Genomic DNA, 15,535 nt, shown 5'->3' with positions numbered 1-15,535 from the left:
TGCGCCATCAGGGCTCCATGTTGTTAATTAGCATATATAAATTTGTATTTACACGCATTCGCACAAAAGAAGGACATTTCCCATACTGCTAATCTGTGTCAGTCTGTTTTTTGGCTACAGCTTTAAGGAAACCCAGGGGCCCTGGTGGCGCAGTAGTTAAGGGTTCGACTGCTAACCAAAAGGTCAGCAGTTCGAATCCACCAGCCACTCCTTGGAAACCCTATGGGGGCAGTTCTACTCTGTCCTAAAGGGTTGCCATGAGTCAGAATTGACTTGATGGCAATGGTTTAGTTTTTTTTTTTTTAGTTAAGGAAAATGTGTGCAGGCTTGATATCCATCTACCTCATACTGGAGGAATCAAGACAAGAGGCAGTAAGAGTCGACTCTGAGAAATCTATGCATTTTGTATCAATGTGACCTAATGTGACCGTCACACTGCGTCTGCAGTGGAAGGGGTTAGGACTTCCAGTTATTGCCAGTCATTGTCACAAGCACATCCTGGGATAGAAACTAAGACCTCAGATAGGGTGACATTGGGCTTTCCTCTTCCTCAGGAGTTTGGGAATTTGCACTTCAAGGAAGATGGGAGGAAGACCCTGAACACCGCCTGAATACAATGAAAGTGCAGCACGGCTGCTACCTAAAGCGCTCTTGGCAGTTCTGGTGCTGCTGTCTTCCTTCAGGCTCTACTGACACCAGAATTCTGGGGTAGCATTCCTCCCAAGTGTAGAGCAGAGCTTTCTCTTGATTGCCCTAACAGAGCTGTGACCAGGCTTCAACTTATGATGAAACCCTCAGGTATGTTCAGGTCTAACAAAAGGAAATTAAAAGTGCTACTACAAATAGCTGCCTTCAGAATCCACAGGCCAGTCTTCATGGGCCTCTTCTCCCATAGGGTGTTATCCTTGCATCATTAGAGGTCTACTTCTCTACCTAGCTTCAAGTTAACTTTTTTTATGACAGGGTTCTTATCACCAAGAATCACAAAAACACTAGTTCCAGATGGACTGCTGATCTAAATGTAAAAGGTACAATGAAATTTCGGGAAGAGAACATAGAAAACTATTTTCGTGACTTTTGGATGAGGAAAGATTTCTTAACAGGATACAAAAATGCTACTATAAAGGAAAAGATTGATAAATTGGCTTCATTAAAATTAACAACTTCTGTTCATTAAATACATCATTAACAGAATAAAAAGGCAAGCACTTTGGGCAAAGCCACGTGCAGTACAAATGACAATGGACCCATTTCCAGAAGATACAAATAATTCTGAAAGATCTGTAATAAAAATACAACCAAACTGAAAAAACAGACAAAAGATTTGTATAGACACATTACCAGAGGAGATGTCCAAATGGCCAATAAACATATGAAAAGGAGCGCAACCGCATCAGGCAAATACAAATGGAAACCACAATGGGATACCACTACATATCCAAGAAAATTATTAAAGACCAATAAAACTAAGTTGTTGGCAGCGATGAGGAACAACTGGAACTCTTATAATACTGTTGGTCAGACTATAAATGCAACCATTTTGGAAAAGTGTTTGGCATCATCTGCCAAAGTTGTACACGTTGTTCCAACAGCTTCACTCCTATACATATACTCAACAGAAATGCACATATGTGTTCACCAAAAGATTTGTATAAGAATGTTAATGGCAGTATTACTCATAAGAACCAAAAACTGGAAACAACTCGAATGTTGCACTAAAAACCATAATGAAGAAATTGTTGTATATTTCAAAATGGAATACTACATAGAAATCAAAGTGAATGAATTATACCTACTCATAACAACATGGATAAATCTATTACCCATGTTCAGTAAGAGAAGGTAGATGTATATAATTACACAACATATGATTCCATCTACATAAATTTGAAAAAAAAAACAGACATAAGTAATCTAGGGTGTTGGAAGTCTTTGGGGAAAGGGAGAAGGAGAGAGCACATGGGAGTTTTGGGGTACTGATATTTTTCTATTCTTGACCTGGACGGTAATTATATGTTCACTTTGTGGAAAATTCATTAAGACGCACACTAATCATTTGTGCGCTTTTCTGTATGTTTCATTATAGTTCAATAAAGAAGTTAAAAAAATTAAGGCCCCACTACCTACCCAGCAAAGGGTAACCCTCATTTCTGTTGCAGATGAGGTACGCCATACCAAACATGCTGAAGAGAAGAAGAAAAGAAGATGTTAGATTCAAAACAAGGAAATATTGAGAGCAAGAGTGACTAGTTCTTAGTTCCCAGAAAGTCTCCTTTTATTCTCTAACAAGGTTTTGTGCCTTGACTCAAGGTCTGCAGATTTCAAGAGAAGGGAAGAGGAGCAGAAGATGTTACTTGGTAGTAGAGAGTCCAAACAACTTACGTGGCATCCCTTACTATAGCACCTAGCACATTGGTCAATAAATGCTTGTCCAGTCTGCATTTTTAGGACTGGCCCCTTCTGGTAGACCAGACACCCAATATGTGACCCAATAGACATGGATGTGGTGTGAGTTTCATATCGTGGAAAGATTCCACCAATTGCTCAAACGATAATAGCTCACCTTTGTATAGCACACGCTTTGTAGAACACATCCAAGTGCTCTATATATATCATTTCCTTTAAACCTGACAAAAGCCTTATGAAGTAGGGATGGTCATGATGCCCATTTTATAAATGAGGAAATTGCAGCACAATTTAACTTGCCCCAAATCCCATGGTTAGTGGTGACTTAAGAGAATGATAGAATCAGTGTCTCAGCCTAGGCCAGGGTACATTATGCTTGTCTACTACATAACACTAGTTTTTTTTTTTTTTTTACTACATAACACTAGCTCTTGAAGGAGCCTTTTAGTCAGAATGAATCTTTCCTTTCTCTGTAAACCAAAACCAAATCGGTGACGTCTAGTCGATTCCAACTCCTAGCAACCCTATAGAACACAGTAGAACTGCCCCATAGGGTTTCCAAGGCTGTAAACTTTTTTTTTTTTGTACTTTAGATAAAGTTTTACAGAACAAACTGACTTCTCATTAAATGGTTAGTACACATACTGTTTTATGGCATTGATTAACAATCCCATGATATGTAAACACTTTTCCTTCTCGACCTTGGGTTCCCCATTACCAGCTTTCCTATTCCGTCCTGCCTTCTAGTTCTAACCCTGGGCTGGTGTGACCCTTTAGTCCTGTTTTATAAGCCTGTCTAATCTTTGGCTGAAGGGTGAACCTCAGGAGTGACTTCATTATTGAGCTAAAAGCGTATCCAGGGGCCAAACTCTTGGGGTTTCTCCAGTCTCTGGCAGGCCAGTAAGTCTAGTCTTTTTTTGTGAGTTAGAATTTTATTCTACATTTTTCTCTAGCTCTGTTCAGGACCCTCTTTGTGATCCCTGTCAGAGCAGTCAGTGGTGTCAACCAGGCACCATGTAGTTGTACTGGACTCAGTCTGGTGGAGGCCATGAAAGTTGTGGTCCATTAGTCGTTTGGACTTATCTTTCCCTTGTGATTTCTTCATTCTCCCTTGATCCTGAAGGGGTGAGACCAGCAGAGTATCTTAGATGGCCGCTCACAGGATTTTAAGACCCCAGACGCTACTCACCAAAGTAGGATGTAGAACATATTCTCTATAAATTATGATACACCAGTCGAGTTAGATGTTCCCCAAGACCATAGTTCCCACAGCCCTCAGTCCAGTAAATCAGTCCCTGAAGGAGTTTGGATGAGTCTATGGAGCTTCCATGACCTTGCAAGGCTGTAAATCTTTACGAATCTTTCTCCCTCGGAGTGGGCTGGTAGGTTCGAATCATCGACCTTCTGGTTAACAGTTGAGTACTTCAACCACTGTGCCACCAGGGCTCCTTCTCTTCTCTGTACTACTATACTATTTTCTTATGCTTCTCTATAGCACATATCAAGGTCTCCCATGCAATATATAGCTAATTTTGTAGATGTTGGTCTTCCTCATAAGATTGGGAAATTTCAGAAGAGGAACCAGACCTTATTCATCTTTGTGTCTGCATTTCTACCCTCTTATCTGCAGAGGAGGTTTGAGAAATCAGGCAGAGTGCAGATGTCGGGGTTAGATAGCCTTGGTTTTGTGTGGTAGATTAACTGCATTAATGGCTCCAGTTTTTCACCCCTACTTGTGTCTGTCCCTCATGTGTCTGTCAGTTTGTCTTACTGTGGGGGCTTCCATGTTGCTGTGATGCTGGAAGCTATGCCACTGGTATTCAGATACCAGCAGGATCACCCATGGTGGACAGGTTTCAGCTGAGCTTCCAGACTAAGACAGATTAGGAAGGAGGACCTGGCAATCTACTTCTGAAAAGAATTAGCCAGTGAAAGCCTAATGAATAGCAGCGGAACACTGTCTGATACAGTGCTAGAAGATGAGCCCCTCAGGTTGGAAGGCACTCAAAAGATGACTGGGGAGGAGCTGCCTCCTCAAAGTAGAGTCAACCTTAATGATGTGGATGGAGTCAAGCTTTCAGGATCTTCATTTGCTAATGTGGCATGACTCAAAATGAGAAGAAACAGCTGTAAACACCCATTAATAATCAAAACCTGGAACGTACAAAATATGAACCTAGAAAAATTGGAATCATCAAAAATGAAATGGAACACATAAATATCGATATCCTAGGCATTAATGAGCTGAAATGGACTGGTATTTGTCATTTTGAATCGGACAATCATATGGCCTACTATGCCAGAAATGACAACTTGAAGAGCAATGGCATTGCATTCATCCTCAAAAAGAACATTTCAAGATCTATCTTGAAGTACAATGCTATCAGAGATAGGATAATATCCATACACTTACAAGGAAGAGCAGTTAATATGACTATTATTCAAATTTACACACCAACCACTAAGGCCAAAGATAAAGAAATCGAAGATTTTTACCAACTTCTGCAGTCTGAAATTGATCAAACACGCAATCAGGATGCATTGATAATTACTGCTGATTGGAATGCAAAAGTTGGAAACAAAGAAGAAGGATTGGTAGTTGGAAAATATGGTCCTGGTGATAGAAACAATGCAGGAGACGGTATGATAGAGTTTTGCAAGAACAACAACTTTTTCATTGCAAATACCTTTTTTCACCAACATAAAAGTTGACTATACACATGGGCCTCACCAGAAGGAATACACAGGAATCAAATCGACTACATCTGTGGAAAGAGATGATGGAAAACCTTAGTATCATCAGTCAGAAGAAGGCCAGGTGCTGACTGTGGAACAGACCATCAATTGCTCATATGCAAGTTCAAGTTGAAATTGAAGAAAATTAGAACAAGACGAAGAAAGCCAAAGTAAGACCTTGAGTATATCCCACCTGAGTTTAGAGACCAGCTCAAGAATATGTTTGACGTGTTGACACTAACGGCCGAGTACCAGACAAGTTGTATAATGATATCAAGGACATCATACGTGAAGAAAGCAAGAGGTCATTAAAAAGACAGGAAAGTAAGAAAAGACCAAAAGGGATGTCAGAAGAGACTCTGAAACTTGCTCTTGAATGTCGAGCAGCTAAAGCAAGAGGAAGAAATGATGAAGTAAAAGAACTGGACAGATTTCAAAGGGCAGCTCAAGAAGACAAAGAAAAGTATTATAATGACATGTGCAAAGAGCTGGAGATAGAAAACAAAAAGGGAAGAACATGCTCAGCATTTCTCAAGCTGAAAAAACTGAAGAAAAATTCAAGCCTTGAGCTGCAACAGTGAAGGATTCTATGGGGAAAATATTAAACCATGCAGGGAGCATCAAAAGAACGTGGAAAGAATACATGGAGTCATTGCACCAAAAAGAATTGGTCAATGTTCAACCGCTTCAAGAGGTAGCGTATGATCAGGAACCGATGGTACTGGAGGAAGAAGTTCAAGCTGCACTGAAGGCATTGACAAAAAAAAAAAAAAGGTTCCAGGAATTGATGGGCTACCAACTGAGATGTTTTGACAAACAGATGCAGCGCTGGAAGTGCTCACTCATCTATGCCAAGAAATTTGGAAGACAGTTACCTGGCCAACTGACTGGAAGAGATCCATACTTATGTCTACTCCCAAGAAAGGTGATCCAATCAAATACAGAAGTTATTGAACAATATCATTAATATCACAGACAAGCAAAATTTTGCTAAAGATCATTCAAAAGCAGCTGCAGCAGTATATGGACAGGAACTGCCAGAAATTCAGGCCAGATTCAGAAGAGGTCATAGAACCAGGGGTATCACTGCTTATGTCAGACAGATCACAAGGATGTTTACCTGTGTTTTATGGACTATGCAAAGGCATTTGACTGTGTGGATCGTAACAAATTATGGATAACATTGGGAAGAATGGGAATTCCAGAACACTTAATTGTGCTCATGAGGAACCTGTAAATAGAACAAGAGGCAGTTGTTTGGACAGCACAAGGAGATATTGATTGGTTTAAAGTGAAGAAAGCTGTGCAACGGGGTTGTATCCTTTTACCACACCCATTCAATACGTATGCTGAGCACATTATCAAGGAAGCTGGACTATATGAAGAAGAGCAGGGCATCAGGATTGGAGGAAGACTCATTAACAACCTGCGTTATGCAGATGACACAACCTTGCTTGCTGAAAGTGAAGAGGACTTGAAGCACTTACTAATGAAGATCAAAGACTACAGCCTTCAGTACAGATTAGACCTCAACATAAAGAAAACAAAAATCCTCACAACTGGACCAATAAGCCACATCATGATAAATGGAGAAAAGATTGAGGTTGTTAAGGATTTCATTTTACTTGGATCCACAATCAACACCCATGGAAGCAGTAGTCAAGAAATCAAAACATGCATTGCAAAGGACCTCTTTAAAGTGTTGAAAAGCAAAGATGTCACCTTGAAGACTAAGGTGCGCCTGACCCAAGCCATGGTATTTTCAATCACGTCATACGCGTGTGAAAGCTGGACAATGAATAAGGAAGGCCAAAGATGAACTGACGACTTTAAATTGCGGTGCTAGCAACTAATATTGAATATACCATGGACTGCCAAAAGAACGAACAAATCTGTCTTGGAGGAAGTACAACCAGAATGCTCCTTAGAAGCAAGGATGGCGAGACTGCATCTTACGTACTTTGGATATGTTATCAGGAGGGATCAGTCCCTGGAGAAGGACATCATGCTTGGTAAAGTACAGGGTCAGTGGAAAAAAGGAAGACCCTCAACAAGATGGATTGACACAGTGGCTGCAACAATGGGCTCAAGCATAGCAACGATTGTGAGTATCGCACAGGACCAGGTAGTGTTTCATTCTGTGGTACACAGGGTCGCTTTGAGTTGGAATCAACCTGACGACACCTAACAACAACAACAACAACAACTTTTATCTATACCTCTGTCATATAACTATGCAGTGCCCTCTCACTCTGGACTCAGCCTCGTGAACTGCTTCAGCCAAGGGGATGTAGCAAACATGAAACAGGTAAGGGATGTAGCAAACATGAAACAGGTAGAGGCTTGAAAACACGCTTTTGTGTTGGGGCCTGCTCTCTCTTGCTCTTCTGATTTTGCCATGACAACATACCTGTGTTAGCCGGCTGCTGGAGGATAAGCCTTGTAGACCCAAATTGTCCCAGTTATGTCACCCAAACTGCTCCAGTTATCCCAGCTGAGGTCATCCTGGTTTAGCCAACAACCCCATGCAATGTGAGCAAGCCCAGCCAAGATCAGCCCTATGCAGTCAAGATCAGCTGATCCCCACATATTCATGAGATAAATGGATGTTTGTTGTTGTATTTCCCTGAGGTTTTATGGTTGTTATTATGCAGCATAATTGTGGCAGTTTGCATCCTGACTCCATTGCTTACTAGAAGTATAGACAAGTTACTTAATATCTGTGAGCCTCAGCTTTTAAATCTATAAAACGGAGATAATAATAATTTCTACCTCATTTAGTTGATATTAAGAGTAAATTATATATTTTGAGGCAAAGTGCCTAACATTTAATAAGTGTTCATTAAAATAATTATTATTCACTCAATAAATTCTCATTAAAATTATTATTATTCATTCATTTATGCAAACAACATTTATTGGTGACCTACTTATGCCAAGTACAATTTGTTAAGCCCCGGGAATACACGGGTGAATATTAAAGACTCCTTGGACCATTGCAGCTCATCTTCTGTTATCTGACTCTTTAAAACCAACATACTAGCTTGCTAATATAAAGAGTAATATCTTTCTAGTTTCCAGGCTATTCCTTCATTCACTCATCCAGTCATTTATTCATTATTGTTGAATGCCCACCGTGTGCCAAGTACTGAGGATGTAAAGATGAACAAGAAATAGTCACTATCCTCAAGGAGCTCACAGTGTAGCAAATGAAAAGTTTATTAAGTCAATAATTAGGATATAGTGGAGTCCTGGTGGCAAAGTGGTTAATTAAGATCTTGGCTGCTAACTAAACAGCATTTTGAATCCGTCATCCGCTCCTTGGAAACCCTATGGGGCACTTCTACTCTCTCCTAGAGGGCTGCAATGAGTCAGAATCGACTTGACGGCAACAGGTTTGGTTTGGGTTAGTGTGACTCTATAGAGTTACACAGAGGAAGAAGAGATAAACTGTCCAAACTGGGACATGGTAGCTCCACAGACAGCCTAATAAAGGAATAGATCCTTAAGCTGTGGTTTTCTTGGGAGACTGGGGGTGGGGTGGGCAGTGGCGAGGACAATCCACTTAGACATCACAGAGAAGGGGGCACAGCAGGAGATGAGGTTGGAAGGGCAAGCGGTTACTTTGTATGCCATTGCAGGAGTTTAAACATTATCATGAAAATGACTGGAAGCCAGTGATGAATTTTAAACCCCAAAATGACACCCATAAACTTCAGCTGGGATCTTGAGCAACATATTTCACCAAAGACCTAGAGTAGGTATTTAATGGTTGGTGATTGGGTCCAGGTAGATACACAAATGGGATTCTCTGTTCTGTTTGCTCAACCTTTGAAGAATCATCTTCATAGTCTCAGAATTGAGGGTAGAACAGGGTCTTCCACCATGCTATAATATCTGTAGGCTGGGGAAAAGATGAAGGATTTTGAAATTTGAGCCTTGGTCTGGGGAAAAAATAGATTTAAATGTCAAGAATTGCCTTCAAATCTGAAGTGGGTGATCAACTGCTTTACTATAATAATTCTCCCATTTCATCTTTATTAGAGAATATTGAAAAGTTAATGCACCACACTCACACTTTCTCATTAAGGCCCAAACACTGATAGACTGGTCCAGAATCTGCAACACCCTTCATAACTTTCTTTGGAAGCTCTTTAAAAAAGTAGGCTGGTAAGTTGCTGTTATTGTAGGTGACAGAGTCACAGGTCACGATTCCTGGGTAATACATCATCATTCTGGCCGCTATGTTGACCTTTTGACCAATGACTATAACAGGAAGGAGAAAGGCAAAATGAGAGAAAACAGCCAATGAGCTGAATATAACATAAGCCATACTATGACCCACATGGCATTTTTACCCTTTACTCCCTTTATCTCTCATGAATAACACAAGTCTTTTAGTCTATAGGGTCACTATGAGTTGGAATTGGCTCAAAGGCAGTGGGTTAGTCTTCAACTACCTATAGTCAGCCAATGGTTATTACAAAATATGCAGTAAGTTAACTCAATTAGTCATCAGTAAAGTTTCTACTTCACCTGGGAGGCCAAGGGGATGACTTATTCAGTGACAGAAGGGCCTTTAATATAGAAGGGTTCCTATAAGTGGGATGGCCATAGGCCTGAGAGTTCTCATATGAGGTCTAGCTGGTCTTCTGCTCCCAGTCAGATAAGTACAAGCTTGGTCCTGGGGTACCGACTGCCAGGTGAGGCATGAAATGGTATCTTTATGCTCCTGTGTATGAACCGTTTGATGATTTCTTAAGAGTGAGTAAATTGGAGGGGAAGGGTTGTGCATTTGGGGTTGATTCAAGGAATACTTTAAGAGGAAATACACTGTAATGCACAGGCTCTGAAGCCGGACTGTGTAGGTTTGAACCTCGGCTCTACCTCTTACTATTATGTGCCAATTACTTTAACTCTACATACCTCAGTTTCCTATTCTGTAAAATGGGGGTGATAATAATACCTAGCTCAGACTGTAGTTTGTGAAGATTAATGAGTTAATACATGTAAATAACTATGAACAGTGTCTGGCCTGATAGTACTAATTAAAATTACTATTAATTAGGAATTAAATGTTAAACTTTAATATAAACTTGAATACTTCTGATCAAGATAATCTTTTTAAAAATTGTCTATTATGGAAAATTTGACCATACAGTAGAGCAGAATAGTATAATGGATCTTCATATATCCACCATCCATTCCCAACAACCGTTAACCCATGGCCAACCCTGCCCATCCTCACCCTCATACGCTTCCTACTCTATTATTTTTAAGAAAAATCTCAGACATAGTGTCATTTTTGACATAACTATTTCAGCATAGTAATACTTTTAGATGTGTTACGTCTGAAGAGGGAAGTAATAGCAAAACAGTGAAATCTTGAAATAACACCTATTTTCTTTTCTCTTTGATATTAGTAGTATTTTTCGGTAAATAACAATATTAACAATGATCTAAGAAGCTGACCTAATGTATTCCAGGAATAAAGAGGAGTAACTGTCTGTTAAGAGGAAATCATTATAAACGCCCCTCATTCCAAAAGCACAGAGCCTACTACTGCTCCCCTCCAATAACGATGTATCTTTTATAATCATGCATACCCCCAGAAATGTACACTTTACAAGCACTGAGCAAAGCTGCACTGCTCGGCTCCATCTGGAAGGCTATAAACTTTCTAAGGGCAGGGCCCTCTTCTTATTTATTTTTGTGCCTCCTCCCACAAAGCCCAGTGGCAAGGCACTGTGTTTGTTGAAAGAAAAATGGAGATAAAGTAGCTCAGCACACCTGTGTACTCGTGTCTCACAGAGTGTCCAACAATTCCACAGAAGACAATCCCGCTGGCAACCCCGATGGATACACTCCTGGCACCAGGGAGAAACAGAGAGTTGTGGGAAAGAGGACAAAGATAATGAGCCTAGAGAGGGTGGGAAGTGCAGGATAATGATTAATGGGGTGGGAAGGCAGGAAAGGATTCTCAGTAGATAATTCTCTACCATTTGAAGTTAGTTTAGGGCAATTTTGCATGTCCTGAAGATAGGGAGAAGGCAGCAGCGGCATTAGAGGGCTGCTGGGGTTGCAGACCGTGCCGTGTGTGACACTCTCGGAGGAGTTGACATCAAATGACTGTCTATAAAATTTTTGTGCAGTGTTTCAGCAGAAATTTATTATTTTTTTTATAAAAAAATCACTGTTTATAGCAACAAAAACATTTTTTGTAAGCCCAGTTTACATGTATCAATATACCTAAAAGGCTTAAACTCGATGTTAATTTAGTTTTTGCATCTTCTAATGCCCTCCGGTCAGAGCTGTCATTATTACCCAATTACAATGATGCTTCCAACCACATGGTTTTGTCTGCACGTGCTACAAGCATATGCTATAGCTTTCATTGCTGACAGTGTCTTTATGTCAGGTGCCATTGAGTCATTTCTGACTCATAGTGACCCTAGGTACAACAAAAGATTGCTATCCTCACAATCTTTGCTATGTTTGAGCTTATTGTTGCAGCTACTTTGTCAATCCATCTTGCTGAAGGCTTCATCTTTTTCGCTAATCTTCTACTTTACCAAGCATGATGTCTTTCTCCGGAGACTGGTCCTGCCTGGTAACACGTGCAAAGTACTTGAGACAAAGTCTTATCATCCTAGCTTTGAAGGAATATTCTGGCTGTGCTTCTCCCAAGATAAATTTGTTTATTCTTCTACAGTCCATGGTATATTCAATATTCTTTGTCAAAACCATAATTCAAAGGCGTGAATTCTTCTTTGGTCTTCCTTATTCATTGTCCAGCTTTCACATGTATACGAGGCGATTGAAAATACCATGGCTTGGGTCAGGTGTACATTAGTCTTCAAAATGACATCTCTGCTTCTGAACACTTTAAAGAACTCTTTTACAGCAGATTTGCCCGATGGAATGCGTTATTTGATTTCTTGACTGCTGCTTCCATGGGCATTGGCTGTGGATCCAAGTAAAATGAAATCCTTGACAACTTCAATATTTTTCTCCATTTATCACGGTGTTTCTTATTGGTCCAGCTGTGAAGATTTTTGTTTTAAGTTGAGGTGTAATCCTTACTGAGGGCTGTGGTCTTTGATCTTCATCAGTAAGTGCTTCAAGTCCTCTTCACTTTCAGCAATCATGGTTGTGTCTTCTGCATATTGCAGGTTGTTAATGAGTCTTCCTCCAATCCTAATGCCACATTCTTCTTCATATAGTCCAGCTTCTTGGATTATATGCTCAGCATATGTATTCAATAAGTATGGTGAAAGGATACACACATCTTTCCTGATTTTAAACTATGCAGTATCCCCTTGTTCTGTTCGAATGACTGCCTCTTGATCTATGTACAGGTTCCTCATGAGCACAATTAAGAGTTCTGGAATTTCCATTCTTCACAATGTTATCCATAATTTGTTACAATCCACACAGTCGAATGCCTTAGCATAGTCAATAAAACACAAATAAACATCTTTCTGGTATTCTTTGCTTTCAGACAAGATCCATCTGACATCAGCATTGATATTCCTCATTCCATGTCCCCTTCTGAATCCAGCTTGAATTTCTGACAGTCCCCTGTCAAAGTAATGCTGCAACTGTTTTTTAATTATCTTCAGCAAAACTTTACTTGCATGTGATATTAATGATAATTGTTTGATAATTTCCACATTCTTTTGGATCAGCTTTCTTTGGAATGGGCACAAATATGGATCTCTTCAGTTGGTTGGCCAGGTAGCTGTCTCCCAAATTTCTTGGCGTAGATGAGGGAACACTTCTAGCCTTTCATCCATTTGCTGAAACATCTCACTTGGTATTCCGTCAGTTCCTACAGCCTTGTTTTTTCGCCAGTGTCTTCAGTGCAGCTCGGACTTTTTCCTTCAGTACCGTCAGTTCCTGCTCATGTGGTTCCTCCTGAAATGGTTGAACATCAACCAATTCTTTTTTGGTACAGTGACAGTGTATTCTTTCCATTTTCTTTCGATGCTTCCTACACCCTTCAAAACACCCTTCAAAATTGCAACTCGAGGCTTGAATTTTTTCTTCTTCAATTCTTTCAGCTTGAGAAATGCTGAGCATGTTTTCCCCTTTTGGTTCTCTATCTCCAGGTATTTGCACATTTCATTATACTTTAGTTTGTCTTCTCAAGCCACCCTTTGAAATCTTCTGTTCAACTCTTTTACTTCATCATTTCTTCCATTCACTTTAGCTACTCTATGTTGAAGAGCAACTTTCAGAGTCTCTTCTGACATCCATTTTGGTCTTTACTTTCTCTCTTGTCTTTTTAATGACCTCTTGCTTTCTTCACATATGATGTCCTTGATGTCATTCCACAACTCGTCTGGTCTCCAGACGTTAGTGTCCAATGCATCAAATCTATTCTTGAGATGGTGTCCAAATTCAGGTGGGATATACTCAAGGTCATATTTTGGCTCTCATGGACTTGTTTTAATTTTCTTCAGCTTCAACTTGAACTTGCATATGAGCAATTGATGATCTGTTCTGCAGTCGGCCTCTGGCCTTGTTCTGACTAATACTCTCCCACTGTCTCTTTCCACAGATGTAGTCAATTTGATTCCTGCGTATCCCATCTGGTGAGGTCCATGTGTATAGTCACAGTTTGTGTTGTTGAAAACAGATATTTGCAATGAAGAAGTCATTGGTCTTGCAAAATTCTATCACGCTATCTCTGGTGCTGTTGCTATCACAAAGGCCATATTTTCCAACTACAAATCCTTCCTCTTTGTTTCCAGCTTTTGCATTCCAATCACTAGTAGTTATCGGTGCATTTTGATTGCATGTTTGATCAATTTCAGACCACAGAATTTGGTAAAAATCTTCCATTTTTTCATCTTTGGCATTAGCAGTTGGTGTGTAAATTTGAATAATAGTCGTATTAACTGGCCTTTCTAGTAGGTGTATAGATATTATCCTATCACTGACAGCATTGTCCTTTTGGATAGATCTTGAAATGTTCTTTTTGACAATGAATGCAACACCTTTCCTCTTCAATTTGTCATTCCCAGCATAGTAGACCATGTAACAGTCCGATTCGAAATGGTCAATACCAGTCCACTTCAGCTCACTAATACATAGGACATTGATCTTTGTGTTCCATTTCATTTTTGATGACTTCCAATTTTCTTAGATTCATACTTCATATAGTCCACGTTCTAATTATTAACGGATGTTTGCAGCTGTTTCTTCTCTTTTTGAGTCATCCCGCATCAGCCAATGAAAGTCCCAAAAGCTTGACCTCAACCACGTCATTAACGTCGACACTAGTTTGAGGAGGCAGCTCTTCTGCAGTCATATTTTGAATGCCTTCCAACCTGAGAGGCCCATCTTCCAGCACTATATCAGTGTTCCACTGCTATTCATGAGGTTTTCACTGGCTGATTTTTTTCAGAAGTAGACCACCAAGTCTATCTTCCTGTTCTGTTTTAGTCTGGAAGCTACACTGAAACCTGTCCATCATGTGTGACCCTGCTGATATTTCAGATACCAGTAACGTAGTTTCCAGCATCACTGCAACATGCAAGCCACCACAGTATGATAAACTGATAGACAAGTGGTGAGTGTTTTTATGGTGGCTGATTTTGTCAAATGTTCTGATGTTTTAACTATAATTAGTATTGTGAACCTAATCTATAACATTTTTTGAGAATGAAGTAGTAATTAAAGGAAAAGAAGGAGTGATATATGAGAATTACAATCTATGAGTAACATTAGTACCAAAAATATTACTAAGGATTCTGTATGGTCTGGTAGAGAGGAGGTCCATGGGGCAGGGGGTGACACCATGAGTTAGCACACTGGGTAACACCAACCCTAGTGATGCCACTGGAAGAAAGGACAGAGAATGGATTCTGTGACAAAGAACTAGCTTCTTGGAAGTGATAACTCAGTTCACTTTTCTGCTATTGTTAAGTGTTCATTTGAGCTACTTTTCTGGAAAATAACCCCTCATCATCCCAAATGGACTTTAATGTAAAGTGACTGTGGTTGTAAACAATTTAACTATCTACGTAATTTTAAGAAAGATCAAAATCATTATTTTGAAAGGAAGTAACTCAGGTAAGATGTATGGCATCAAAGTCTAACTTTGCTAATATTCTAGGATGTCTGCATGCCCTGGATGACTAAGGGTGAGGAGGTAGAGATATTTAGAGCAAGGGGCATATTTTAGGGTCATTGAGGTGTTCATCTGGTGAAGTGTGAAGGCACTGGATTCTTAAGCAAGGAGAGCTGAGATGGAAACCTTACCTTCTTAACAGTTCTAACTTTGAGTGGATCATCTATATAAATTTCCAACTCAAGCACTCATTTTATCTTCCAGTTATTAAAAATCACCTCAGGTCTTCAACATAGTTTGGGAATGCAACCTCTA

At 39.9% G+C, this 15,535-nt stretch overlaps 1 protein-coding gene across 1 annotated transcript in view; it reads right to left on the bottom strand.

Annotated features, from left to right (window-relative positions):
* The window catches only part of ADCY10 (adenylate cyclase 10), a 194,853-nt gene that overhangs the window by 129,379 nt on the left and 49,939 nt on the right, over window positions 1-15,535 (bottom strand). The window contains exons 10-12 of the mRNA XM_049881318.1: window positions 10,933-11,009; window positions 9,219-9,408; window positions 2,128-2,183 (exon numbers count right to left, since the gene is read on the bottom strand). Of these exons, the coding sequence (XP_049737275.1) occupies window positions 2,128-2,183; window positions 9,219-9,408; window positions 10,933-11,009 (323 nt within the window). The remainder of the gene's footprint in view (window positions 1-2,127; window positions 2,184-9,218; window positions 9,409-10,932; window positions 11,010-15,535) is intronic.

This window comes from Elephas maximus, chromosome 3, assembly GCF_024166365.1.
Source record: "Elephas maximus indicus isolate mEleMax1 chromosome 3, mEleMax1 primary haplotype, whole genome shotgun sequence".
Classification (NCBI taxonomy): Eukaryota; Metazoa; Chordata; class Mammalia; order Proboscidea; family Elephantidae; genus Elephas; species Elephas maximus.
The sequence above is the reverse complement of the archived record's forward strand: the minus strand, read 5'-3'. Positions and strand labels throughout refer to the sequence as shown.